The sequence below is a fragment of the Alosa alosa genome, chromosome 19, assembly GCF_017589495.1.
Source record: "Alosa alosa isolate M-15738 ecotype Scorff River chromosome 19, AALO_Geno_1.1, whole genome shotgun sequence".
Lineage (NCBI taxonomy): Eukaryota > Metazoa > Chordata > Actinopteri > Clupeiformes > Clupeidae > Alosa > Alosa alosa.
Window position 1 is genome coordinate 12,759,736 of NC_063207.1, and position 27,143 is coordinate 12,786,878.

Here is a 27,143-nt window from a genome sequence, read left to right on the forward strand (position 1 = left end):
TCCACACACAGATCCTGTGGTTCAGGCTGTAATAAATTGTAAACATATTCCACACAAAAGCTCCTGTAGGCCTATTCATGTTTATTGTGTGTATTCAATGTAATGGCCGGTTACATACATTACAAATACGTAATAAGACTACATGTACCGCAAAGTGGTACAAAATATGACTGCCGCTCAGTCCTGGACAATCACGCTTGTCAATTTGTCTCCATCCTCTACTCTTGCAACTTTTGATGAGTGTGTACATGTGTGTGTGTGTTTGCTTTTGTGTAGAGTGTGCTTCTCTGTGTGTGAGCTTTCGCTTGTGAGTGTGTGTGTCTGCTTGCCTGCATGAGTGTGTGTGTGTTTTATGTGTCTGTGTGTGTATGTTCGCTTGTGTATGTGTGTGTGTTTGCCTGTGTAACAGAAGTCGTCTCTCCCCTCCTTTTGATCACTCTGTGTTGTGTTCAGTGGGTAATGATGGACGCCACAACAGACCTATTTTTTGCTATTTTATTGCTCTCTGAAGCACAAAAAAGAAAGAAATCAGGCAGGAATGGAGCAAGACGCATCACTTTCTCTGCCTCAGACAGCATCAAGACGCATCACTTTCTCTGCCTCAGGCATCCCTTTCTCTGCCTCAGACAAAAGAACTAGCAAACATTTTGCACATTAAAATATAATAGAAAATGTGCATAACGTGGCATAGCTGAAGCACAAATAAAGAAAGAAATAAGTCGGCAGGAATCAAGCAAGATGCATCAGTTCCTGCCAACAAACAGGTAAACCACAATCAAGACATTTATAATATATTCATTACATTTCATTCAGATTGATAGCAGCCAGTACTGCATGCTATGGAAACTAGCTAGCCTAACTTCATTACACCTGCAGCCACGCTAACAGGCTGCATCGTGAGAAAAACTTAAAATATTGTGCACCGGGGCAAGCAAAAAAAGCAACGTAGCACGTGTATAATAGGCACAATATAAGTAGACAGTTTTGCATTAGGAAAAATACACAAATCAAGTATGCACAAAATACAAGTGATGATAGAGAACCATTTAACTCAAAATTTTATTTACCCCCCTAAGGCTTATTTTCCCCCGCCCGACAAAGTCAAAAGAAGAAGCCCAATTGGGCATTGGGGATCTCCAGCATGGGAACCAACTTCTGCCACACCCAAGCCACAAACCCTTACTACCTACTGTACCTCAGAGGGGTGGGAAACTACAAAATGTGCACATAACATGCGAGTGTGTGTTTATGTGTGTGTGTGTGTGTGTCAGGGATGGAAATTAAATATTTTTTCCACCTGCCACTCAACTTTTTTACCAGCCACTAGAGCAGGGGTGGGCAAACCTTGATCGTTTCTCAAAGTCAAGGATGGGTCCTTCAAAGCCACTCTTTCAAGGACGTTACGTCATCAAATCTTGCCAAGCACTGTTCCAATGTCAAGGGTGCTTTAAAATTCTATTAAGTACTGAGTCCTTCGTTCTGAGATTTTCAAGGATGCATGCGTGTATCCTCTGCGTGCTTGGAACACCCACAATCCTGTGCGCACATGATTTTTAATAATGCACCTGCAGCTTCCTGCACACTCGCTTGTCTGTTCCATTGTGTATTTTCCGAATGCTAGGAAGAAGCCTTGCCTCGTCTTTGAAGGATTCGACTTCCTTGAGAAAAGCCCCTTTTGACTCAAGGGCCACATTGGGTTTTGAAAATTGGCCGGCGGGAAGCACCCCCGGTTATATCATTTAAATGATTACAATGACAAAGTCATTTTGTTTTAAAATATTAATTGTTTAAAAAATACTGCTAATTTGATGATGTTTATAAATGGTGTTGATGATGATGTTTATAAATGGTGCATTGTCACTGTGCAACTCACGTTTAGTTCTCAATGATCTTTTGCCAGCTCCACTCAAATATAGCATATTGCTAGTGCTGTGCATATGGCTGTGCCAACTCACAGTTTATAAATAGTAAGTAGTGGAAACTACTGTTGCCTTTATGCTTTCCTTTGAAAAATTTCTTATAAGAAGGAGATATCAATTATCAACAATGACAAGCCAGCTGGAACCTGCCGCTCTCTCTCCCTCTCGTGCACGCTCAGACGCATTCCCAATTAAATGCAGTAGCATAACGTTAGCTCTGCTGCAATGGGGGCAAAGAGTATAGATACTCTTTGATGGGGATTACAAAGAGTATCATCTGTATCTTTATGATGTTTTGACATTGACATTGTAAACATTCTCTAAGAACAGTAAAAAGCAGTTTGCAGTAAAGCTAACCACAACGTCATCTATCGCAGGAAAAAAGCAGGCAGCCCGATGCTTGGCGGGCCGGATTACTGAAAAGTGCTCATTTGATGTATAGCACCACCTAGTTAAAAATGATAAAACAAAAACGAGGCATTGTAATCACAGGTATCTTTGGCTGATAAGTTCAAAACTGCACGGATCATTATGACACCCTCTGAATACAAGCCAAGTTTTGTGAAATTTCGTTCATGGAGGCCACACAATAAACACATTTAGTGACTGTACACTACGCACACACACTCACGCACTCATGAACACATGCAAACACACACATAAAGATACATGCACACATGTAGGTGTAGATACGCACAAACAGACTCACACGCCACACACACACACACAGGCAGGGCCGGAGTGGGGCCACTTTTCAGCCCGGGAGTTTCAGGCCCAAGACCAGCCCACTTTTTCCATGGTGGTGGAAATTGGAAAAAATTAAGTAACAGTTCAGTTCTTACTATCCTGTAGTTTTTATTAGTACCATGGTTCAACAAATGTGTAAAACAAAATCAACCTTCCCCAGAAACTGCTACTATCCTTTGACAACTGCTCCATCCAAAGCATCATCTCACATGACATTCTGGTGTGGTTTAGCAGCTGCACCACTGCTAATAAAAAAGCTCTGGACAGAGGTTATATAGTAGTATAAAATATATAGGCGAGTGAAATACTATGAAAATAACAAACCTTGGATGAACAGAGAGGTCAAACTACTGCTGAAAAACCACGACAGAGCCTTTAGGTCCAGAGACATGGAACTTTATAGCACCACCAGATCCAACCTGAAAACAGGAATAAAGGAGGCTAAGGCGGCCTATAGGAGAAGGATAGAGGGGCACTTCAATGCGGGGGATCCCAGACGTGTCTGGCAGGGAATCCAACATCTCACAAACTTCAAGGGCTCAAAAGACCGAAGCCCAAGTGCCAGCTGCAATCTGGCCGAAGAGCTCAATTTCTTTGCACACTTTGAGGTGAATGAAACCAGGACTGAGCCAACACCAGCAACAATATCAACACTCATGCCTACAGATGCTTAAGCTTTTTCTGTAAACACAGAGGAGGTCAGGAGAGCTTTTCGCAGCGTGAACCCCAGGAAGGCTGCCGGCCCTGACGGGATCCCAGAGAGAGTGCTGAAGGACTGTGCCGACCAGCTGACTGAGGTTTTCACCCACATCTTCAACCTTTCTCTGTCTACCTGCTCCATCCCCAAGTGCCTCAAATCTGCCACCATTGTGCCGATCCCGAAAAAGCCAGGGGCGACTAGCCTCAATGACTACAGACCAGTGGCCCTTACCTCTACCGTCATGAAATGCTTTGAAAGATTACTGCTACACCACATAAAAAATTCCCCCCCATACTGGATCAGCACCAGTTTGCCTACAAGGCAAACAGGTCAACTGCGGATGCTATAAACACAGCCCTGCACAGTGTGCTAACTCACCTTGAACATCCTGGCACTTACGCAAGGCTGTTGTTTGTTGACTTCAGTTCTGCATTCAACTGCATTATCCCCGCAAGACTGGTGTCCAAGCTACATGGCCTTGGCATCAATACCGGCATCTGCAGTTGGATTTACAACTTTTTAACAGATCGCCCCCAGTCAGTTCGCCTGGGCTCACAACTCTCCTCCGGTCTCACACTCAGTACTGGAGCCCCCCAGGGCTGTGTGTTAAAGGAGAATTCCGGTGTGATATTGACCTAAAGTGTATTGAAACATGATACCGAGTGTGAACGTATGTCTCATAGCCCATCTCGGATTGTCCCCTGCACTCCAAAATCTGACACTAGTTAGCCGATGCTACCAACAGCTTTTTCAATAGTGGTGCTTCGGCATCGGGCTAGCCATGCAAATAAATCACTGTTTTACACCCATTTACAAGGCTCAATGTATCTCCACACTTCATTGGTAGACTTCCGAGGGCCCTGACATTTAAAACGAGACATTGAGAACTTTGAAAAAGCACTGGTAGTTTACTTACAAGACGATTTATACAGACAGTATCTTCACGAAGTTTAGCGTTTGCAGCCATCTTGAATTTAGTCACGATAAGTCGAAGCATTTAGTAAGAATGAACAGGTATGATAAAGGGATCAGATTCCAAAATAATTCAGTGGAAATGCATGGATTCCAGTTGCTGCTACTGGAAGAAACTGGAATCCATGCATTTCCACTGAATTATTTTTGGAATCTGATCCCTTATCATACCTGTTCATATCGTGACTAAATTCAAGATGGCTGCAAACGCTAAACTTTGTGAAGATACTGTCTGTATAAATCGTCTTGTAAGTAAAGTCATAAATCGTCTTGCAATATCACACCGGAATTCTCCTTTAAGTCCCCTTCTCTACACCCTATACACTCACGACTGCACCCCAGTTCACGACAGTAACATCTTCATCAAGTTTGCAGATGACACCACGGTTGTTGGACTCATTCACAACAATGATGAGTCCGCCTACAGGGATGAAATACAAAAACTCGCCACCTGGTGCTCCATCAAAAACCTGTCTCTCAACACCTCTAAGACCAAAGAGGTGGTGGTAGACTTCCGGAGGATGGGGACCGACCATGCCCCTATCTACATCAACGGGGACACTGCGGAGAGGGAAAGAGAGAAAAGCTCTGGACAGAGTAAGGAAATCTGCACAAAATATAATTCAAACACAGCTGCCATCACTCACAGACATATATCACACCAGATGCCTGCAACATGCAAAAAACATAATCAAGGATTTCACCCATCCAGGCCATGATCTGTTCACCCTTTTGCCATCTGGAAGGCGCTACAGTTCCCTCCAGTGTCGCACCTCTAGACTCTCTAAGAGTTTTTACCCAAGTGCCATTAAACACCTGAACAATTGACAGCATTGCACCCTTTGGACTGTTTTTTTAGCTACTTATTTATTTATTACTGTGCATATATTGTCTTGCTGTCTTTTGTCTTAGGTGTAGTTCATGTTCCATGTTTCATGTGTCTTGTTATGTGTCACCACTAGGGGAAGTGCAATTGAATTTCGTTGTCACTATGTGCAATGACAATAAAGGCATTCTAATTCTAATTCTAATTAGTAATTTACCAAAGAATATTTTTCCGGATAGTGTGACAGTGGTTTGACAACCGCCGTCTCGCTATCTGGAGAAATATCTTTTGGTCACCACCATTTACCGATTTCTGGCTCCCATTGACTTCCATTCAACACATGTAAACAAAACGTCAATTATGTGGTTAAACTAACGCCGCTGACTTATGCCAGCAACCATTTGACTTTGATAACAAACTACATTTTCGTAGAACATATATACAGCAAAAATAACAGAATTTAGATCAAGCAACGTAGAGAAATCTTGGAAGGAAAAAATTGCCGCTGCGTGACGAGTGCTTTGCATTTCCCCTTATCCATGAGTCACATACAGTAGGCTATAACAGGTTAGCCGTTATCCAAAGTAATTACATTCAAAAACATACCTTAATATTACACCACAACTTATAAAGGAACGTAGTTTAAAAAGAAAAACACAATATATCAGAGGGATTACACGAATAATTACTAAGAAAAAACAAGATTTCTACTGTAATTTCGTGTTGAATTAAATATTTTATGGCGCTATTGCGCTGCACGGCCACCAGATGACGCCATTTCACTGCTTGCTTTTACTTCCAAAAAAGGCCCGAAGTGCAGTGAAATGCCTCCATCTAGTGTGAAATATGTAATGAAGCCCATTATATTTATTAGAAAAGAAGCAACCGTCGAATAATCTTGTACTTCCTTGTCAATTATTCGTGTAATCCATCTGATATATTGTGTTTTTCTTTTTAAACTTCATTCTTTTATAAATTGTGGAGTATCATTAAGGAATGTAATTATTCTGACATTCGACATTAAATGACCACAAATGTAGGCAATGGGCACAGTCTTATGGGCTGACACTTAACATCTCAGTTTTTATTTGAACACATTTGCACATGTGAGCATTTGGACATTGCTCATTGGGTCACTTATAAAAGGCTAAATGTTCTTCACTCTTATTTCTGTTTTACAGATTACATTACACCAACATGTGCAGAGGAAACCAAAACGACTACACTGGCAGCAAATTACATTGATTTAAATTAGATTTGCTGCCGCTAGGGTGCGTCTAGATTTCTAGGCTACAAAACTATCACAAGAGACACTCAATAACATGCAAACACAAGTGCCTGTGCGCTAGGGGTGCTGATACACAAAACTTATATTTGGCATGTACCTCAGTTTTGAAGTCATTTAGTTCATTTTCGGTACAGTAAGCCTGTAGGTACTGCTAACCTAAAATTCATTGACAATATATCTGACGCTCAATGGGAGTAGTATTAAAAAGTGTCAAGTGTTTTTTATGTTAGTTGACTAAATTGACATAATGGTCCGCCACTTATGTTTGTGTGGGCGTAAAAGTCTACTATTGATTACTGTTTACTGTTGATTACTGTTAAAGGCTTCACTTGCGTCTAGGGAACATCCTGTACCTAAACGGTTCGGTACGAATACGCTTACCTTTACACCTACTGTGTCTGCGCACCTATTTTATATTTATCTAATAAATATTGATATATACATGTAAGTGTGACAATTCCTTTTCTACTGTGATGCTTTTTTTTATTGAGATATTTCTGAAACTGTTTCACATATATTTAAAAAGGACTGCAAGAAGGTTTTACTCAATTGTTCAAACCAGCATAGGCAGTCCAGTGGTCTTTTTCTGAACTAGCTCTGTTTGAAAGTAATGTCCAGGGAGAGAGAGCCGTGGAAAAGTAGCCAACTGCCTTCACCATCTACAGTATCTATGAATTATGTGGATTTACCGGCTTTCTTCTTTTGGAGTTCTTCCTGAAATTTGGCCTTAATTTTTTTTCAGGACGTTGGACTGAATGGAAATTTGGTAAGTGGATTGGAGATCCGATCTATCGATCTATCTATCTATCTATCTATCTATCTATCAAAACAAATCCAAAGCTCGAGGCATGTCCATAAAGCTCCTCACTGTTCAAGTGTTCAAAGTGTCCTCACTGTGTGCTCTCGCACATCAGGGAAGGCAGGAACCTATGTAGGGACAAATGGACCAGGTGTACCAATTTCAGGGTTTCCAGTCAAATGTCAAATTCCCTGGCATTTCCCTGACTGTCACAAACAAAAAAAATCTGTATTTCCATGACCTTTAATGTATGGAAAAAATATTTACCTTGACAAAAAATAGACACGGTATTACAGCGAGCATGTGGATGAACCCAAGAAAGAAAAACGCTGCATGGAAAATACTATTTTTGATAAGTGCCAACTAAATTAGTATTCCATTACTAGTATTCTCAAAATGATAAAATCCCCTGACTTTCCCTGATTGGACTAGACATTAAAAAATCCATGATATTCCAGGAATTTCATGACCTGTGTAAACTTTGCTAATTGTAGAGGTGACTGGCATTGCGCTGCATCTAGTCAAGTTTATTTTTTTATTTATATAGCGCATTTCCTACACAGAGGTCATTCAATGTGCTTTACATAAACAAAACCAAACAATAATAACAAATAAAAGCATAGAAGGGCAATATAGTCAAAGAATAGTTAAAAGGTAAAGATCATAATAAAAAGAAAAAAGAAAACATAAGGTAAAATCGTTTAAAAATAAAGAATAATTAGTAAGCAAAAACAAAGGCAAAAGTAGTAAAAAAAAGGCCTTGGTTAGGGCACAAACAAACAAGTGGAGCAGCAGAACACAAACAGCTAAAAACCAGCAGGGTGCGCCCAAAACACAGGCTCTAAATCAGTGTTTCTCAAAGTGTGGTCCAGGGACTACTGGTGGTCTGCAAGCTATCCCAAGTGGTCCGCGGGCAGACATGGTAAAATATAATATAGATGAGTTGTTTGCAATATTGAACCAACTTCACAAACAATCCAAACAGTTCTGCAAAATGCCTATGCGGGCAGACACTAGTTAGCCCCTCGGTGTGATTGCTATACTGAGTGTATGAGTGTGTTTTAGCAATGGTCCTGGAATGCCTGAACGGAGGCACAACTACTGGTGTCACCTTTCAAACAGTTCGACAGGTTTGTCATTAACAAGGTGCTTTGTTTCTACTGTATGTAGCTCTCTATGCTCTCATGTGCCAGCAATTCAGGGGTTTCTGTCCCTTTTTGTCCTCAACATGAAGTGAATCCATTCTTCAACCAGGGTCATACTTGCATTTCGCCATATTTACCACTAAATTAAAGTCTGACATGACCTGTCACAAACAATGTCCATGGCAACGACTGAAATATGAATAAAGTCAATCTATCAATTTAAAGGTCCGACATTAGATCTGAATTAGCAGAAATTTCCTTAGGGGGCCAGGGAGCCCGGATTGGCTCTGGAAACAACAACAATATTGGCCTACACCTTACAAAAACATAGGGCTCCAGGTTGGGCTCCAGCATGTAGGCTGTGAAAACATACTTTAAAGGCTGTGTTGCAGGGTTCATTTTCCAACGAATTTGCGCAATTTGCTTGTTGGTAATAAACATTTAAACTGTTATCCATTGTATTTGATGTTGTGCATCACAAAGAGGAATATAATACAAAAAAGTATAGGTACCATTTTTCAGCGGTTTACAATGGTTCTCCTTTCCCCCACAATGCACTGCATTATGTCACCTTGACCTTGGGGAGACGACAGACCAAAGCCCGCCGTGAGACCCTTGAGAGTGATGAGAGAGAGGAGTAAAGAGAGACTAATAAGAAAGTGTTCAGCAGTCGATAGAGCAGATTATAGATAAATACATATAGACAAATAGATAGATAGAGAGATATATAGACAGATAGATAGATAGATCACGTCACATCTGCTGATCGCGGAGTGAGCTCCTCGACCAGCGACCAAAACGTACTCACCTTCCTAGGCTACAGCAAGGTTTGGTCTCAGCTTTGGTGGGGACACATCCCCAACTCCTGTTATCTCAATACCAACATTATTGTTTCAACACCTATACCAAGTGAAGAATCTCGATTTTACGGAAGCCTATTAGGGCCACATGAAGAGAAAATATTTTTGAAAATTCTGAGGGAAAAAAAAAAAAATTTTCGAGATAAAAGTCAACATTTTTGAGAATCAAAGTCAAAATTTTCGAGAAACAAAGTCAGAAATAATTTCTGAGATTAAAGTCAGAATTTCTGTTAGCCCATAGCTAGCATGATGCCTTATATTTTTAGATCTTATGGCTAAGTTTACCGGTACTTATCTAAACTAACGACATGAACACTGTCAGTAACACATTCACTGAAAAAAATATATGTCGTTATAGTATGCACTGCTCAAAGATTCTATAGTCAACCATCTCTGGCACTGCTGTTCGTAGACTAGCTCCATTGCTAAATGATAGCAACTCACCAGGACACTTCAACTCTCCAGTATTTGGGTGAGTGGGTGTGGTTGTGTGAATCATCCTGTACACAAAAAAATTGTCACCACCAAATATCACCACCAAGCCGAGAAGCAGTTGACAGATACATGACAAGAACCCAAGGCCAACTGGTTCAGCCTTGTCTTACACATTAAATCAAATAAGAAGAAGAGGTAGCTCTGCACCTTTAGCATTAACCAACTAACTGGCATCAAGTGAGTAAGACTTTCATGACTTTCACATTTTGTTTGCTACAGCATGTTATTGATCATTATTTTTTAGCCCTCACTGAGAATCAGATTTAGGTTACTTTAGGTAGATTTAGTTTGCAGTAGATGAGTCATTAACCCTTAGCTGTTTTTAGGGCATTTTCACTACCTTTATTCATAAGGATTTATTCTGGTCATTGTAAGTGCCACACACACATATTATATATTGGTTTTTTTTAGGAGAGTCTAGGCTATCCAGATCTGCCATCATTTCATGTATTAATACTAGCATTGATTTTATTTTGATTTTTAAATAATTAAAATATAAAAAGTGTATTATAAAAAAAATCTTATATTTAGACATGTATCTCACCACAGCAAGTTCACAGCTCTACATGCATTTCATGTGTGTCTAGGGCAGACTGTCCTGAATCGGGCAATATAATTGCCATGTTGAAGGGATACTCTGGGGCTGAGCAATTTACAGAAATATGTGTGTGATTTACGGAAATAAATGCCATTTTTTATTTAGTGATGAAAAATGACCTTTCTGCGCTCCATATCTGTGACACGTACTGATCTGACCTGACTTGACCCGAGGTTGCGTGTTAGCCTGTGTGCCTATGTGTATGCAGTCATAATAATTCTCAACTTTTTACTGCATTGCCATGAACAAAGTAAAGGCAAAAAGGTGTTTATTTGTTGAACAAATTGGGATGCAATGTGAGCCTTGAATTGGATGCCATGCAGGAATTTGCTAGGATCTCAAAACCGGAATATGAACATGCTTTGCTGTAGAGAAACACATGATAGCGTTGGATTATAAACATGCTTTGCCACAAAAACAGACAAAAAGGTGGGGTAAATCCAGCTATATGAAGTTTTATTTTGCTGTCACTTCGTCTGTTGTATAACCCAGAAGGATGTAGCCTACTTGGTATCAAATGATAGCTCTGAGTCTCCTCTTTCTTCTGACATGCGTGGCATATCTATCCCATCACGGGTCCGCAAACAGTATTTTTTTTTTCATACTTGATTGTACAGACAAGTGTGTAGTCTCGTTGGAAAGCCCCACTCCTGCTCTGTCATGCAATAAAGGTTTCATCTCGCTGCGATGAACAGTTCCGGATCAATGTAACAGAGAAGAAAGGGTGTGTTTTTTGACGCACTTTGCGTCAATCGGGTTCTAAGGGTTAACACATAGACTACAAGTAGCCTACTCAAGGTTCTAGTCCTTCATACTGTTTTTAAACTGTCAGACTAATTCTCAGCCTTTGACTCATTTTGAAAAACAGTAGCTCTACACATATTCACATTCTAAAACATATTGAGACCCTCAACACTTGGCACTGCCCTTCAAAAAGCAAGATTGGAAAAGTCTATAAATATTTTAGTTTTGAATGCAGTGCATTTTGCAGGACATTTGCTGTGTTTTTGTGTGTAGTTTTAAAAAAACAAAAATGAGACATACTTTTTATAGATTTTATGAAACAACTTAAATGTGTTTAAGCAAGCTTACCAAAAAAACAGGTATAGAGCTGGAAAGTCCCGCCCTTTCCGCTATCCCCGCTGGACCTCTAGATTGAAAAATCATTAATGCAAGTGAATGTGAGAAAATAATTATTTTCTGGTCCCGTTTGAATTTTGCCATGAATGTGAACATATGTTGTCTGTGAAATTTTAATATAAATTTTCGTGTAAAAGTTTGATGCGGTTAAACTTTGTGTGAGAGCACTTTGTGGACTACAACTTTCCGCTAGACGACAGATCACTAGTTAACAACCACTAGTTAACACTATAACAACCATCAGTTGGTAGAGATGTAGAGGGTTATTAAGATCGACTTTGAACACAGTGAACCATACAACTTTACAATCACACTGTATCATAGTGTTAATGTGTTGAGTGAAGCTAGACATGTTTAAAAAAAAAATTACCATGTGTGTTTATTCCTGCCGTTACAAAAACTAGCATCTCAGCTAATGTTAGCGATTAGCTCACGTCACAGGCGACATGTAGTCTTTCTCGTTATGTCTTTTCTGATAGCCGAAGAATCATATAATATACTGTCAAACATGAAAAAATATATTAAAAATTCACAGACGACATATGTTCACATTCATGGCACAAATCAAACGGGACCAGAAAATAATTATTTTCTCACATTCACTTGCATTGATGATTTTTCAATCTAGAGGTCCACTGGGGGTTTAGATGCTAGCGGGGCTACTTAAAGCAAACATCCTTGATTACTAGCCCTATTTTTTACAGTCTATGTTACTAGCAAGATAGAGCAACGTAATTCCAGACGGATTCGTAGACGGGCTCTGGTAATTCGTTACTATGGGAGCAAAACGGGACAGTTCCGGTCTGCATAAGTGGGAGTATCGCCTGTGCTAAGTGTCCATTAGGCCGCTAGTACTAGAGCCACTGCCGCCCACTGCTGATCTATGTTTATAGCCCAGTTTTTTATGTCCATGATAATATATGTAAAGTATATCCTCAGTAAAATATAAGTTTACCGGAAGGTTAATATTAGAATCTGCTTAATGAATAAAATGAAATTAAATCAGAATCTGTCATGCAGCCTCTCAAAGATCAGTCTCTGACTATAACTACAAGTAGCCTAAATATACTTGGATGTTTTCCATCAGGATAAGTATATTAAGTATATTTAAGTATAAGTACCAAGTATAAGCTAGACTTAAACCTTTATGTATACGTATCAGTATAAGCCAAGTATAATTCAATTTAAAACAAGCCATACGTATGCTTAGTTCAAAATAATTAGACCAACCAAAGTAAGTAGGCCTACACTTCCATAAACTTATTTTTGCTAAGGGCAGTTGTGAAAAACTAAACTGTAAACCACTCGAACTAAAAATGGAAGAAATAAACTTTGCTTCCTGTGTAATGTTACAAATTGTTCTAGTTTGTCTCGATTGCTTATACCAGACTTTTGAGCTCATTTCAAAACCAATGCCATGTACAAACAGACAAACATTTCCCCAAATTATACTCCATTCTCCTGTTTTTACCTACTGTACATGGCTTGATTAATATCCCAAAAAAGAGTAAATTGCATGCAAAAATATTGCACGATCGGTTGGTAATGTTTTGCGGGTGATCTAGTGTAAGAGAAACTGTGAATGACAACCAGTAAACATATGGGTCGGCAGTATTTAAATCAGTGGTCACCAACCTTTTTGAGCCCAAGATACTGACCTCGCCCTGAACAAAGACAAGATCTACCATGAAGCGTCAAAAGACGTACGTAATCGATTGCATTCTTCAAATGGAGAACAAACTCCTGACCGTTTCTGATCGCTAAACATTCGTTTTCTTTTTCTGTCAGTTAGCAGTTGATGTAGAAGCACCTAGCATAATTTGACTTAAGGACTTGTGTCCTGTTGCGAGATAGAGAGAGAGCGCATGCAAAGTGGTGCTGTGCGTGTGTGTGTGTCTGCATCATGTGGTTACGTTCGGTTCAAGTCAGAAGTTGGTCCCGCATTCACGCCGCTCCATTATTAGATTAACGTTATTAGACAGCGCTGTAAACTAGAAAATGTAATTTCGAGGAAATTACCAGTGCATGAAAATATAAACATACTGTATATTAACATAAAATGCAAAACAAACTTTTATTTGGAAACAGTTGGCAGGAGTCATAGTTGATAACAACTGACAGTTGAAATGTTTAAAAACAAAAACAACTAAATAGTTGAGTAGTTTAAATAGTTAAATTATTTAATAGTGAATTATTGTAGTGAGGACATTTATTTTGAAACAGTTGCGGGCAGAGGAAATAGGAACAGAATCTGTAGTCTTAAGAGAGCCAGATTGTATGCTTAAAGCCTGAGACAGAGTATATAGTTTAAAAGTAGATGTGTAATGGTAGCCTGGGTTTTCCCATGCTGCCTTGCGCGCGATTTGATTCACGCTGCTAAGGCAGCCTTGAGACCATGGAGCAAATTTTCGCCTGATATAGGGAACCAATCACAGAACAGGTGGGAAAGCAAGGCGATGATGAGCTATGCACAGCGCGATTTGATAGACATCCGTGGCACCCAATAAACGGATCTGGGCATTTTTTTCAAATAAGAAAAAAATGAACGTTTGGTTCCCAGACCACGTCTCATTGAGAAGTGGTGGTGCTAGCCAGGCTAGTGTAATGGATGTTGATAGACAGAAACATTCACAAAAAATCCATCCATCCAAAAATTGCCTTTGTTTTTGATAGCTGTTGAAAACTGCATGGAACTGACAGAGATGTTTTTGTTTATTAATAAATAAAGAAATAATAAATAAATAAAAATATAACCTTCTGCTTTTCCCAAATAAAATGTAGCCTACAGGTGTAAGTGACCTTTCATCAATCCAGTTGCAATGGATGAACTGTGATGAACTGCCCTACTTGTGATTGTTTAGAGATTTTAAAGGTTTTATAATAATGCTACAACTTTTTTGGCTATTCTACAATCTATTCACCTTTGCAGCGCCAGTAGGCTACTTTCTGTGCAGTCGCACACACACACACACAGGCATGCCAAACAGGCATACACAAAAGTTTCAAGAGTGGGGGATGGAGTAAAACATGGAGACAAATTGATTAGTGTGATTTATTTTCGCGGAACGGATGTACAGGACTGACATATTTTGTACCGCTATGCGGTACATCTAGTCTAATTTTTGTTCAATAAAATTGTAGTTTTGATTTACATCTGCCCCATTACTGTTCCTTTATTGGACAGCCTGTGCAAGGATGGGGAAGGTAGCAGAACCAGAATTATTTAGCTTACTTCATAAGTTCTCGTGGCACAGATGATTTATTGCAGTGTAAGGTTACACACAAAAAAAACTCTTGCATTTTGTTACATAATATGCGAACATGAAGGAACATTTCCCTCCCAGATATTGTTAAATAACTTAAGTTGTCACTACTGTAAATCTATATATAAAATTGTCACATGCTTTAAATGTAAAAGCAGTTTAATTGGTTTAATCTTTGAATATTTTTCATTACTATTGTATTCGATGCTGCCTGTGCCATAGAATAACGATACAGCACAGGTTTTTTGGAACTTTTGAATCATACATGAACCACATGACTGCATCAAAGACCATATTAAAGAGTGTTGCAACTCTATGGCTCAAGTTCAAGCTGGAAAAGGTTGAGGTTGAACTTGCGCATGAAGCATGGTTGGAGGTTTCTTGAAGAATGAAAGGACATGGTCATGAAGGCCTATGCAATGCATGGGGCTGAAGAATGAAGCATGGAGGCACAGTTCTATAACAGATACAGGGGCAAATTAGCAGTGTGGACTTAACCAATACAGTTATTTGCAGAATAATATGTCAATTATGTTGTCTTATTGGTTCAGCTAAAGGCATATAAAGTCAAACTATATGTGTATCTTTGCAGTGGCAAGAGCTTTCTTAATGACGTTGCATGTCGAGACAAGGTAGTACTCACACGTGGGTACATACGCAAATTTGCATTCAGTTGGTCCACCACGACTACTCTCCCTATTTTACAAAAATAGCCATATTTCCCCATTCCAAAAAGAAAACTGTACTTCATTGTTAGCCTATATAAAGAGGTTGTTCACTTTATGTGAATGACGCTATTTTCCATGTCTTTTTTATTCCAACCGTGGGTTCTTTGGGAGGAAAAACAAGAATGTGCATGTGTCCTGAATTACTTACACCTGGTTTCACATAGTCGCTCCTTCTCATCCTGGATTGGTGGGGCCCCCATAATCAGGCCCCAATGCACTGATACCAGACTCAAATTCTGAATAGAATTGAGTTGGCTACATCAGGCTAACTGTATAGGCAATGGCCAGCGAAGAAAATCGTGTGGTTGGAGTTTTTGCAGTAGTGTTTTGAATTGATCTCACCAGTGTGTAAGACTAACATAAATTGTAGTTAATCTGTTTTTATGTCAGACACCAAACAGGACGAGGACCACAAAGCGCCACGCTCAAAAGTTTATTTAAGGGTTGGGGGTAAGGGGTTTCAGGGGTCCGGGGTACAGGAGTTCAGGTTTTAGGTGTGTGTCCCCCCAGCAGCCTAACAGCTTATGGCAGGAGCTGGATGATCCGGGAAGTCCTGGGGAAACACACACAACAGCAATTGAAACGAAGCAGCAGTACAGTCAAGGACTAGGCGGTATTAGAGAAGAGAGACGGAAGGCAGGTCAAGATTACCGGGCTGGAGATCAAAGAAGTAGTCGAGTGGGGTCTGGGTTCACAGGCAAAAGAGTCAGAGTCGCCCAAGACAGGCAGGTAACTGGTGCGGGTTTGCAGACGATCTGACAAGTGTGGACTGGAAAAGCAAGGCTTTATATACAGGGCATGATGAGTGGTGAATGCAGTGCAGCTGGTAGGTAAACGAGGGGTGAGGCAGAGCAGAGCAGGAACAGGTGGAGGTCAGACTTCAATCAGCGCTGTTACCAGGCAGAGAGAGAGCTTCATGACAGAACTCCCCTAAGGGACGGGCCCCAGAAGTCCCCAAGAGTGACACCACGCCGGGAGGGCGGAGGGGAGCCGGTGGAGGGGGTTAGAATTCCTCCGAAAGCGACCGAAAGTGAAAATCCCTCATCCTCGGAGGGAGCTGGAGGGTCGTGGACAGAAGACGGGACAGGTACCGCCATTGGGTCAGGCACAGGACAGGAAGCTGGGCTGGCAGGACGGTTAGGGACCCTCTGGGGCTGCCCCACGGGGATTGCAGGTTGATCAGGATGCAGATGGTGGAAGTCGGGCGATGAGTGTCCGTCCACAATCCGACTGGCTGGCACCCAGGTTCCCCTCAGGCCCATAGCCCTCCCAGTCGACTTCCAGATACTGGGGGCCCCTACCGCCTGCCTGGACCGAAGCAGCGCTGAACGGTGTGTCACACCAGCCCACCGGGCCACCCAGGCGAGGAGGGAGGGGAGGAAGCGGCACGGGGACCAGCGGGCTCTCAGCGCCAGCTTGACCTTCAAACATGGAAAGTAGGGGTGCACCCTCATGGAGGTTGGCAACTGGAGCCGACTGCGGTTGGGCTGATGATCCCTGGATAGGAACGGGCCGAGGAATCGAGGTGCCAGTTTACGCGATTCCACCCGCAGTGGGAGATCCTTGGCTGACAGCCACACCTTCTGGCCAACACGTAGGCGGGTGCCGGGCGATCTTCGGGCGGTTGGCCCCAGTGGCATAGCTGCCAGCTGACTTGAGTACGTGGCACGAAGCCAGACCAGGTACCACGGCAACGGGCGGCATAGGCAGGGCAGACGGGCAGGGACACATACCCCTCCTGGCTGGGAACAGGGGGGGCTGGTAGCCATACACACACTGGAAAGGTGACATACCAGTGGCAGAGCAGGTGAGGGAGTTGTGAGCATACTCTATCCACGCCAGTTGTTGTGCCCAAGTCTGGGGTTTGCGAGAAACCATGCACCGCAGCTTTCTCCAGCTCCTGGTTTGCCCGCCGATTGACCATTGGACTGGGGGGTGGAACCCAGAGGTGAGACTCACTGTGGCCCCCCCTAGAAGACGGGCAGAACTCCTTCCAGAATGTAGAGGTGAATTATGGACCTCGGTCAGAGACAACATCCCTGGGCAGCCCATGTAGACGGGAAGACATGATCAAGAACAGCCTGGGCTGTCTCTCTGGCAGATGGCAGTTTAGGGAGGGGAACGGGTGCCATCTTGCTGAACCGGTCAACCACAGTGAGAATGACCGCTATCCCACCTGATGGTGGGAGGCCAGTTACAAAGTCCAAGGAGACGGGACCAGGGCCAGGGGCACAGGCAAGGGCTGGAGTAAACGCTGGGGCCGAAAGTGGAGGACTTGTTCTGATTGCAGGTGGGGCAGGCACGGATTTCCCTCGGACATCTTTTTCAAAGAAGGCCACCAGAAGCGCTTGGGCAAGGAGATGGTAGGTGCGGGCGGAGCCCGGGTGGCAAGCAAGGGCGGAGTTGTGTCCCCACTGTATGACCCGGACCTCAAATTTCTGGGACGAAGAGACGACCGCCTGGGCATGCACTGGGACTGGGATGGTCACGGAGGGCCTCTTGAATCTCCTCCTCGATATCCCAGGTCAGGGCAGCTACGCACGCAGGATCGGGCAGAATTGATGCAGGTTCCTGGGAAGGTGTCATCCTTATGAAACTGACGGGAGAGAGCGCCCCGCTTGGTGTTACGAGAACCTGGGCGGGGGACAGGGTGAAGTTGAATCTGGTGAAAACGCTGCCCAGCGGACCGTCTGGGGTTAAGACGCTTGGCATTGGGCGGATGTATTCAAGGTTTTTTGGATCGGGTCCAGACCAGGAACGGAACTGTGGACCCCCCTCCAGCCAGTGACGCCACTCCCTCCAGGGCAAGCTTGACTGCCAACAGCTCACGGTTCCAACATCATAATTGCGCCTGCAGGTGAAAGCCGGGCGAGAAAAAAAACGCGCGAGGGGTGCAACTTGTTGTCCTCCCTCTGCCCGCTGAGAGTGTATGGGCCCCCACTCCCACGCCTGAGGCATCCACTCGACAACTTAACTGCCGGTCTGAACCGCATCTGGAGGATGGGGGCAGTGGTGAACCGGCCTTGAGGGTATGAAAGGCTGTGTTGGCCTCTGGGGTCCAGGAAAAGGGGTGTTTGGTGCTGGTCAGAGCTGTGAGGGGAGCGGCGACGAGCTGTAGTTCCGATGAATCTCCGTAGAAATTGGCAAAACCCGAGGAATTGCTGCAACTTTTCCTATTCTCGAACTGGCCAGGAGGTAACTGCCGAGACCTTGCGGGGTCCATCCGATATTGCCTTCAGCTTAATTTATGTATCCCAGGAATGACACAGTCCGAGCATGGAACTCGTGATTTCTCTGCTTTGACATAAAGGGAGTTCTCCAGGAGCCGTTGAAGAACCAGCTGGACATGACGAAAGTGTGTTCGACAGAGTTCTGGAGAAAATTAAGATGTCGCCCAGGTACACGAAGATCTAATTTATTCAGCATGTCCCGCAGCACATCATTCACCAGCCTGGAATACCTGGGGGCGTTGGTGAGGCCAAATGGCATTACCAGGTACTCATAATGGCGGTGTGGGTGTTGAATGCAGTCTTCCACTCGTCACCCTCCCCTTATTCGACTAGGTGGTAAGCATTTCTAAGGTCCAGTTTGGTGAAAATAGTGGATCCCTGGAGCAACTCAAAAGCCGAGGTGAGTAAAGGCAGAGGGTACCGGTTCTTCACTGTGACATCATTCAGACCTCGATAATCAATGCAGGGGCTTAAGAGAACCATCTTTCTTTTCCCACAAAGAAGATCCCGCACCAGCTGGAGAGGAAGACGGGCGGATGAGTCCAGCTGCCAGGGAGTCCCTGATGTAATCCTCCATAGCTTTTTTCTTTCAGGAGGGGATAGTGAGTAGAGGCGACCTTTGGGTGGAGCAGTCCCAGGAGGAGATCAATGGCACAGTCATAATGGACGGTGTGGGGGCAGAGATGTGGGTTTTGGTCTTGTTGAACACCCTCGGAGGCCATGGTAATATTCAGGGACATTAGGAAATGTCGGGGCAGTGCTGGGGGTTCTGAGCCGTGGGGGGCAGCGAGGCAGCACGCAAACAGGTCAGGTGGCAGGCATCTCCCCACTCTTTCACAGTTCTGGAGGCCCAATCGAGGTGAGGATTGTGGAGACGGAGCCAAGGGTAGCCCAGGATTAGGGGTTGGCCTGGAGAGCTGAGCAGGTGGAAGCGGATGGTCTCTCGGTGGTTTCCTGACACCATCATTGAGATGGGGGCTGTGATGCTGGTAACTGTGCCAATTACGTGACCGTCCAGGGCCCGGACCGGAACAGGAGTGGACAAGCGATGGCTTTCCAAGCCCAGCTGACGAGCAAGTCCTGTGTCAATAATGTTTGCTTCTGCGCCAGAGTCCACCAGGGCTGCCAGGGTGTGGGTGGAATCAGACAGGTGAAGGCAGACTTGGATAAGGGGTTTACAGCTGATGGAGGGCTGAATGTTCATTGAGCTCATCCGGATTCCTCCTACATCTGGTGAGTCTCGCCTTTGCTGGACAGGTGGCGACTGATGAGCATCACCACCACAGTACAGGCACAAGTTGAGGTGATGCGTCGCTGGTTTCTGCAGGGGTTAGGAGGGCTGCCAATCTCCATCGGTTCAGACTGGTCCGCTGGCTAGACGGTGTGGCAGGTGCAGACAGAAGGGCAGCTGGGACACCCGGTGTGCTGGTGGATGGACTCTGGCGCCTCTCTCTCACGACGGCGACCTGGATCCTGGGCGGTCGATGCGACAGCCAGAGCAATGGCTTCATCAACAGTGGGGGTTGATCATGGGAAACCAGCTCGCCCTTATGTAGTCCGCCAGGCTGTGGAGGAAGGCGCCCACCAATGCTTCCATGTTCCAGGAGATCCGACTTGCCACAGTTCGAAGTCAAAGGAGTAATCCGGGCGACAGTCCTTCTGCCTTGGCTAATACTCATCAGGGTCCCAGATGCCTCGCCTACGGTGGATTCCAAATCGAATACCTTGAGCATCTCCTCCGGTGAAAGGGTTGAAGGTTGCACATGCTGGAGTCTGTGCTCGAACTCCGCCGTTCCTCAGAGTCGAGCTCGGCCCGCCAGGTGAGTGATCACGAATCCCACCCTCGCCCTTCAGTGGCAAAAGTCCTGGGTTGCAGGGAAAACTGGACACGGCAGCTCGTCAGGAACGCCCAGTACCTGGGTTGGGTCGCCAGCTGAACCGCTCTGGATTGCCAATCCAGGGTTCTGGGGTCCGGCAGCCACGCAGCAGTGGACTGGGCAGGAGACTCGGGTGCTGGGCCGGTGAGCAGGCTGGCTGGGGCCAAATGGTGGGAGCAGGCAGAGGAGAAAGGTTGGTGAGAAGTTGAATGATCGCTGCAAATTGTTGCTGTTACTGCTGGAACTGCTGAAGCTGTTGGTAGGCGGTTTGAAGTAGGGGAGGCAATGTCAGCAGTGTTGGCGGTTTGCCTCTCTCTCTGTCTCTTCCAGGCGCTTGCATGGCGGTGGGTGGTTCTGGTTCGCCGGTTTCCATGCGGGTTCGACCGCGGCGCTGGGTCCATGTTTGGTCAGATCGCACTGTCAGACACCAAACAGGACGAGGACCACAAAAGCCGCCACGCTCAAAAGTTTATTTAAGGGTTGGGGGTTAAGGGGGGTTTCAGGGGTTCGGGGTACAGGAGTTCCAAGAGTCTCGTGTGTGTGTTCCCCAGTAGCCGAACAGCCATGGCAGGAGCTGGATGATCCAGGAAGTCCTGGGGAAACACACACACACAACAGCAATTGAAACAAAGCAGCAGTACAGTCAAGGACTAGGCGGTATTCAGAGAAGAGAGACGGAAGGCAGGTCAAGATTACCGGGCTGGAGATCAAAGAAGTAGTCGAGTGGGTCTGTGTTCACAGGCAAAAAGAGTCAGAGTCGTTTTCCAAGACAGGCAGGTAACTGGTGCTGGTTTGCAGGACGATCTGACAAGTGTGGACTGAAAAGCAAGGCTTTATATACAGGGCATGATGAGTGGTGAATGCAGTGCAGCTGGTAGGTAAACGAGAGGGTGAGGCAGAGCAGAGCAGGAACAGGTGGAGGTCATCAGACTTCAATCAGCGTGTTACCAGGCAGAGAGAGAGCTCATGACATTTTAGGACTTTTTAGTTTGTCTCAAGACAAACTGTGATTTTTCAACAAGATTGTTTTGAGTGAAAAGTTTCGACTTGACCTGGAAGTTTGATGTTTTGGGAAATGAGTGACCAGCATAGTGCAGACAATGAAGGCATAAAATCTAGAAATGTTTTTTTAGCAATTGAGAAAAACGGTAATCTGAGACAATGCCTACCTGGCTGCCCACTTATGGAGAATTACATAGCTACTCCTGCAAAAAGTAAGTACATTTTCCCAAGAAAAAGTAAGGGAGCTAAGCCTATATAGATAGAGAGAGAGAGAGAGAGAGAGAATCTTTATTGTCTCTACAAATGAAGGAAAATCCTCCAAAAACAGTATGTTACATGAAAATTTTAAGGTGATGATCAACAATCTGAAGTCAACAAACTACACAAACAAGTCATGCCAAAGCGTGCCTATAGACAGGCCAAAACAGCGTGCTTTACTGATACACTTACAATATAATGGGAAATTATAAAAATAGGCTTTTACTAAAAATTCATCTGTTCATGTGTACATGTGTGTTCATCTGTACATATTTCTCACAGTGTACCACAGGAGAAAAAAATCAATAAAACAAACTTAAGACAACAACTATATCACTACCTTGTACAGTATGTGTGTGTGTGTTTGTGTGTGTATATCTGTGTGTGTGTTAACATATATATTATTTTTATAGATCCTTAAATGAATGAAAATGTGGAAAAGAGCAGCTACTGTGATAGTGGTGATTCTTGGTAAGTTGGACTGTGGACAAAAATAACAGCATTCATTTTTATAAAATAAAAATAGCTATATCAAATTTCTTTTTTATCTTTTTAAGCATCACATTATGGCATGGTTCAATCAACTACAACTAGAGCAACTCAATCAACAACATGTGAGTGTGTGTGCGCTCCAGGTACAAGCCTCGCAACAGTTATGACCAGTGCTCCAACACCACTCATAACTGAAGCAACACAATCAACCAAAACAGAATCAACACAATCAACTACAACTACAACTGCACAATCAACCATAACTGGAGCAACACAATCAACTACACTTGGAGCGACTGAATCACCTACAACTGGAGCAACATTATCAGCCATAACTGGAGTAGCACAATCACCAACTACTCATGCATCACAATCAACTACAATTGGAGTGATACAATCAACCGCAACAGAAGCAACTACATTTGTTATGACACAATCAACTACAACTGGCGCAACAGAATCAACTACAACTGGAGTAACACAGTCAACCATAACTACAGCAACAGAATCCACTTCAACTGGAGTTACAGAGTCAACCATAACTGGAGCGACACAATTAACTACCACTGATGTAACAGAATCAACTACATCTGCTGCAACACAACAATCTTCAACTGAAGCAACAGAATCAACTACAACTGCTGCAACACAATCATCTTCAACTGAAGCAACAGAATCAACTACAACTGCTGCAACACAATCATCTTCAACTGAAGCAACAGAATCAACTACATTTGTTGTGACACAATCAACTACAACTGGGGCAACTACAACTGGAGAGACACAGTTAACCATAAGTGGAGCGACACAATTAACTACCACTGATGTAACAGAATCAACTACAACTGCTGCAACACAATCATCTTCAACTGAAGCAACAGAATCAACTACAACTGAGGTGACAGAATCAACTACAGAATCAACCTCAGCTGGAGATACACAATCAACCATGACTGCAGCAACAGAATTAACTACCACTGGTGTAACAGAATCAATTACAACTAGAGGAACACAATCAACTTCAATTGGAGTTACACAGTCAACCATAACTACAGCAACAGAATCAACATCAACTGGAGCACCACAATCAACCATATCTGTAGCAACACAATCAACTGAAACCGAAGTGATGGAATCAACTACAGATTCAACCTCAACTGGAGTTACACAGTCAACCATGAGTGGAGCGACACAATTAACTACCACTGATGCAACAGAATCAATTACAACTGCTGCAACACAATCATCTTCAACTGAAGGAACAAAATCAACTACAACTGCTGCAACACAATCATCTTCAACTGAAGGAACAGAATTAACTACATTTGTTGTGACACAATCAACTACAACTGGGGCAACTACAACTGGAGCAACACAGTCAACCATAACAACAGCAACAGAATCTATTTCAACTGGAGCACCACTTTCAACTACAGGTGATGCAACAGAATCCACATCAACTGGAGCACCACAGTCAACCATATCTGGTGCAACACAATCAACTACAACCGAAGTGACGGAATCAACTACAGATTCAACCTCAACTGGAGTTACACAGTCAACCACAACCGTAGTGACGGAATCAACTACAGATTCAACCTCAACTGGAGTTTCACAGTCAACCATAACTGGAGCGACACAATTAACTACCACTGATGTAACAGAATCAGTTACAACTGCTGCAACACAATCATCTTCAACTGAAGCATCAGAATCAACTACAACTGCTGCAACACAATCATCTTCAACTGAAGCAACAGAATCAACTACATTTGTTTTGACACAAACAAATACAACTGGGGCAACTACAACGGGAGCAACACAGTCTACCGTAACTACAGCAACAGAATCTATTTCAACTGGAGCACTATTTTCAATTATAGGTGATGCAACAGAATCCACATCAACTGGAGCACCACAGTCAACCATATCTGGTGCAACACAATCAACCACAACCGTAGTGACGGAATCAACTACAGATTCAACCTCAACTGGAGTGACACAGTCAACCATAAGTGGAGCGACACAATTAACTACCACTGATGTAACAGAATCAATTACAACTGCTGCAACACAATCATCTTCAACTGAAGCAAAAGAATCAACTACAACTGGAGCACCACAATCAACCATATCTGGTGCAACACAGCCAACCACAGCCATAGTAACTGAATCAACCACAGATTCAACCTCAACTGGAGTTACACAGTCAACCATAACGGGAGCAACACAATTAACTACCACTGATGCAACAGAATCAACTACAACTGCTGCAACACAATCATCTTCAACTGAAGCAACAGAATCAACTACAACTGCTGCAACACAATCATCTTCAACTGAAGGAACAGAATCAACTACAACTGCTGCAACACAATCATCTTCAACTGAAGGAACAGAATCAACTACAACTGCTGCAACACAATCATCTTCAACTGAAGGAACAGAATCAACTACAACTGCTGCAACACAATCATCTTCAACTGAAGGAACAGAATCAATTACAACTGCTGCAACACAATCATCTTCAACTGAAGGAACAGAATCAACTACAACTGCTGCAACACAATCATCTTCAACTGAAGGAACAGAATCAACTACAACTGCTGCAACACAATCATCTTCAACTGAAGGAACAGAATCAACTACAACTGCTGCAACACAATCATCTTCAACTGAAGGAACAGAATCAACTACATTTGAATGACACAATCTACAACTGGGGCAACTACAACTGGACCATAACTACAGCAACAGAATCTATTTCGACCATCAACAACAGGTGAACAACAGAATCCACATCAACTGGAGCACCACAGTCAACCATATCTGGTGCAACACAATCAACTACAACAACTGGAGTTACACAGTCAACCATAACGGAACAGAATCAACTACAATTCAACCTCCTGGAGTGACACAGTCAACCCGTGTAGTGACGGAATCAACTACAGATTCAACCTCAACTGGAGTTTCACAGTCAACCATAACTGGAGCATAACACAATTAACTACCACTGATGTAACAGAATCAGTTACAACTGCTGCAACACAATCATCTTCAACTGAAGCATCAGAATCAACTACAACTGCTGCAACACAATCATCTTCAACTGAAGCAACAGAATCAACTACATTTGTTTTGACACAAACAAATACAACTGGGGCAACTACAACGGGAGCAACACAGTCTACCGTAACTACAGCAACAGAATCTATTTCAACTGGAGCACTATTTTCAATTATAGGTGATGCAACAGAATCCACATCAACTGGAGCACCACAGTCAACCATATCTGGTGCAACACAATCAACCACAACCGTAGTGACGGAATCAACTACAGATTCAACCTCAACTGGAGTGACACAGTCAACCATAAGTGGAGCGACACAATTAACTACCACTGATGTAACAGAATCAATTACAACTGCTGCAACACAATCATCTTCAACTGAAGCAACAGAATCAACTACAACTGGAGCACCACAATCAACCATATCTGGTGCAACACAGCCAACCACAGCCATAGTAACTGAATCAACCACAGATTCAACCTCAACTGGAGTTACACAGTCAACCATAACGGGAGCAACACAATTAACTACCACTGATGCAACAGAATCAACTACAACTGCTACAACACAATCATCTTCAACTGAAGCAACAGAATCAACTACAACTGCTGCAACACAATCATCTTCAACTGAAGGAACAGAATCAACTACAACTGCTGCAACACAATCATCTTCAACTGAAGGAACAGAATCAACTACAACTGCTGCAACACAATCATCTTCAACTGAAGGAACAGAATCAACTACAACTGCTGCAACACAATCATCTTCAACTGAAGGAACAGAATCAATACAACTGCTGCAACACAATCAACCATAACTGAAGGAACAGAATCAACTACAACTGCTGCAACACATTCAATCTTCAACTGGAAGGAACAGAATCAACTACAACTGGTGCAACACAATTCAACTACCACTGGATGTAACAGAATCAACAACTGCAAACACAATTAATCTAAGCAACAGAATCAACTACAACTGCTGCAACACAATCATCTTCAACTGAAGCAACAGAATCAACTACAACTGGGGCAACTACAACTGGAGCAACACAGTCGACCATAACAACAGCAACAGAATCCACATCAACTGGAGCACCACAGTCAACCATATCTGGTGCAACACAATCACCTACAACCGTAGTGACGGAATCAACTACAGATTTAACCTCAACTGTAGTTACACAGTCAACCACAACCGAAGTGACGGAATCAATTACAGAATTAATCTCAACTGGAGTTACACAGTCAACCATAAGTGGAGCGACACAATTATCTACCGCTGGTGTTACAGAAACAACCATATCTGGTGCAACACAATCGACTACAACTGAAGTGATGGAATCAATTACAACTGGACCACCACAATCAACTACAACTGGAGCAACACTATCAACCATAACTGGAGGAACACAATCAGCTACAACTGGAGGAACACTATCAACCATAACTGGAGCACCACTATCAACCATAACAGGAGCAACACTATCAACCATAACTGGAGGAACACAATCAGCTACTACACAATCTAACATGATTAGTACAATTCAGTCATCAACAACTACTCCACAATCCAACATGACTCTAGTAACACAATCCACAATGCTTGGCTCAACACATACCACTGTAACTGGAGCAATGCTATCAACAACAATCATATTTTCTACTTCTTCACACACAGCATGTCCGTGTGTATGCTTACCAACTGGAGAGCCACAATCAATCTTT

General features: G+C 43.2%; 1 protein-coding gene and 1 long non-coding RNA gene across 2 annotated transcripts; both read left to right on the forward strand.

Annotated features, from left to right (window-relative positions):
• Positions 1-9,817: 9,817 nt before the first annotated feature.
• On the forward strand, positions 9,818-22,609 carry LOC125284654. Its single transcript, XR_007191905.1, has 3 exons — positions 9,818-9,928; positions 22,261-22,318; positions 22,405-22,609. It is a non-coding gene; the product is annotated as an uncharacterized LOC125284654 (long non-coding RNA).
• A 1,616-nt stretch (positions 22,610-24,225) lies between these two features.
• LOC125284401 (mucin-22-like) lies at positions 24,226-26,233 on the forward strand. The gene is made up of 3 exons (XM_048228336.1): positions 24,226-24,259; positions 24,391-25,036; positions 25,378-26,233. The coding sequence occupies exons 1-3, from the start codon at positions 24,226-24,228 to the stop codon at positions 26,231-26,233; spliced, it is 1,536 nt and encodes a 511-aa protein (XP_048084293.1).
• The last annotated feature ends 910 nt before the right edge of the window (positions 26,234-27,143 follow it).

What these genes read in the sequence shown, in the direction of transcription:
- LOC125284401 (XM_048228336.1), top strand. Translation starts at nt 24,226, where the DNA reads ATGCAACAGAATCCACATCAACTGGAGCACCACA. An exon ending in ACATCAACTGGAGCACCACA is followed by an intron (nt 24,260 to 24,390) that starts GTCAACCATATC and finishes CTGATGTAACAG; the next exon opens with AATCAATTACAACTGCTGCA. An exon ending in GAAGGAACAGAATCAACTAC is followed by an intron (nt 25,037 to 25,377) that starts ATTTGAATGACA and finishes AGAATCAGTTAC; the next exon opens with AACTGCTGCAACACAATCAT.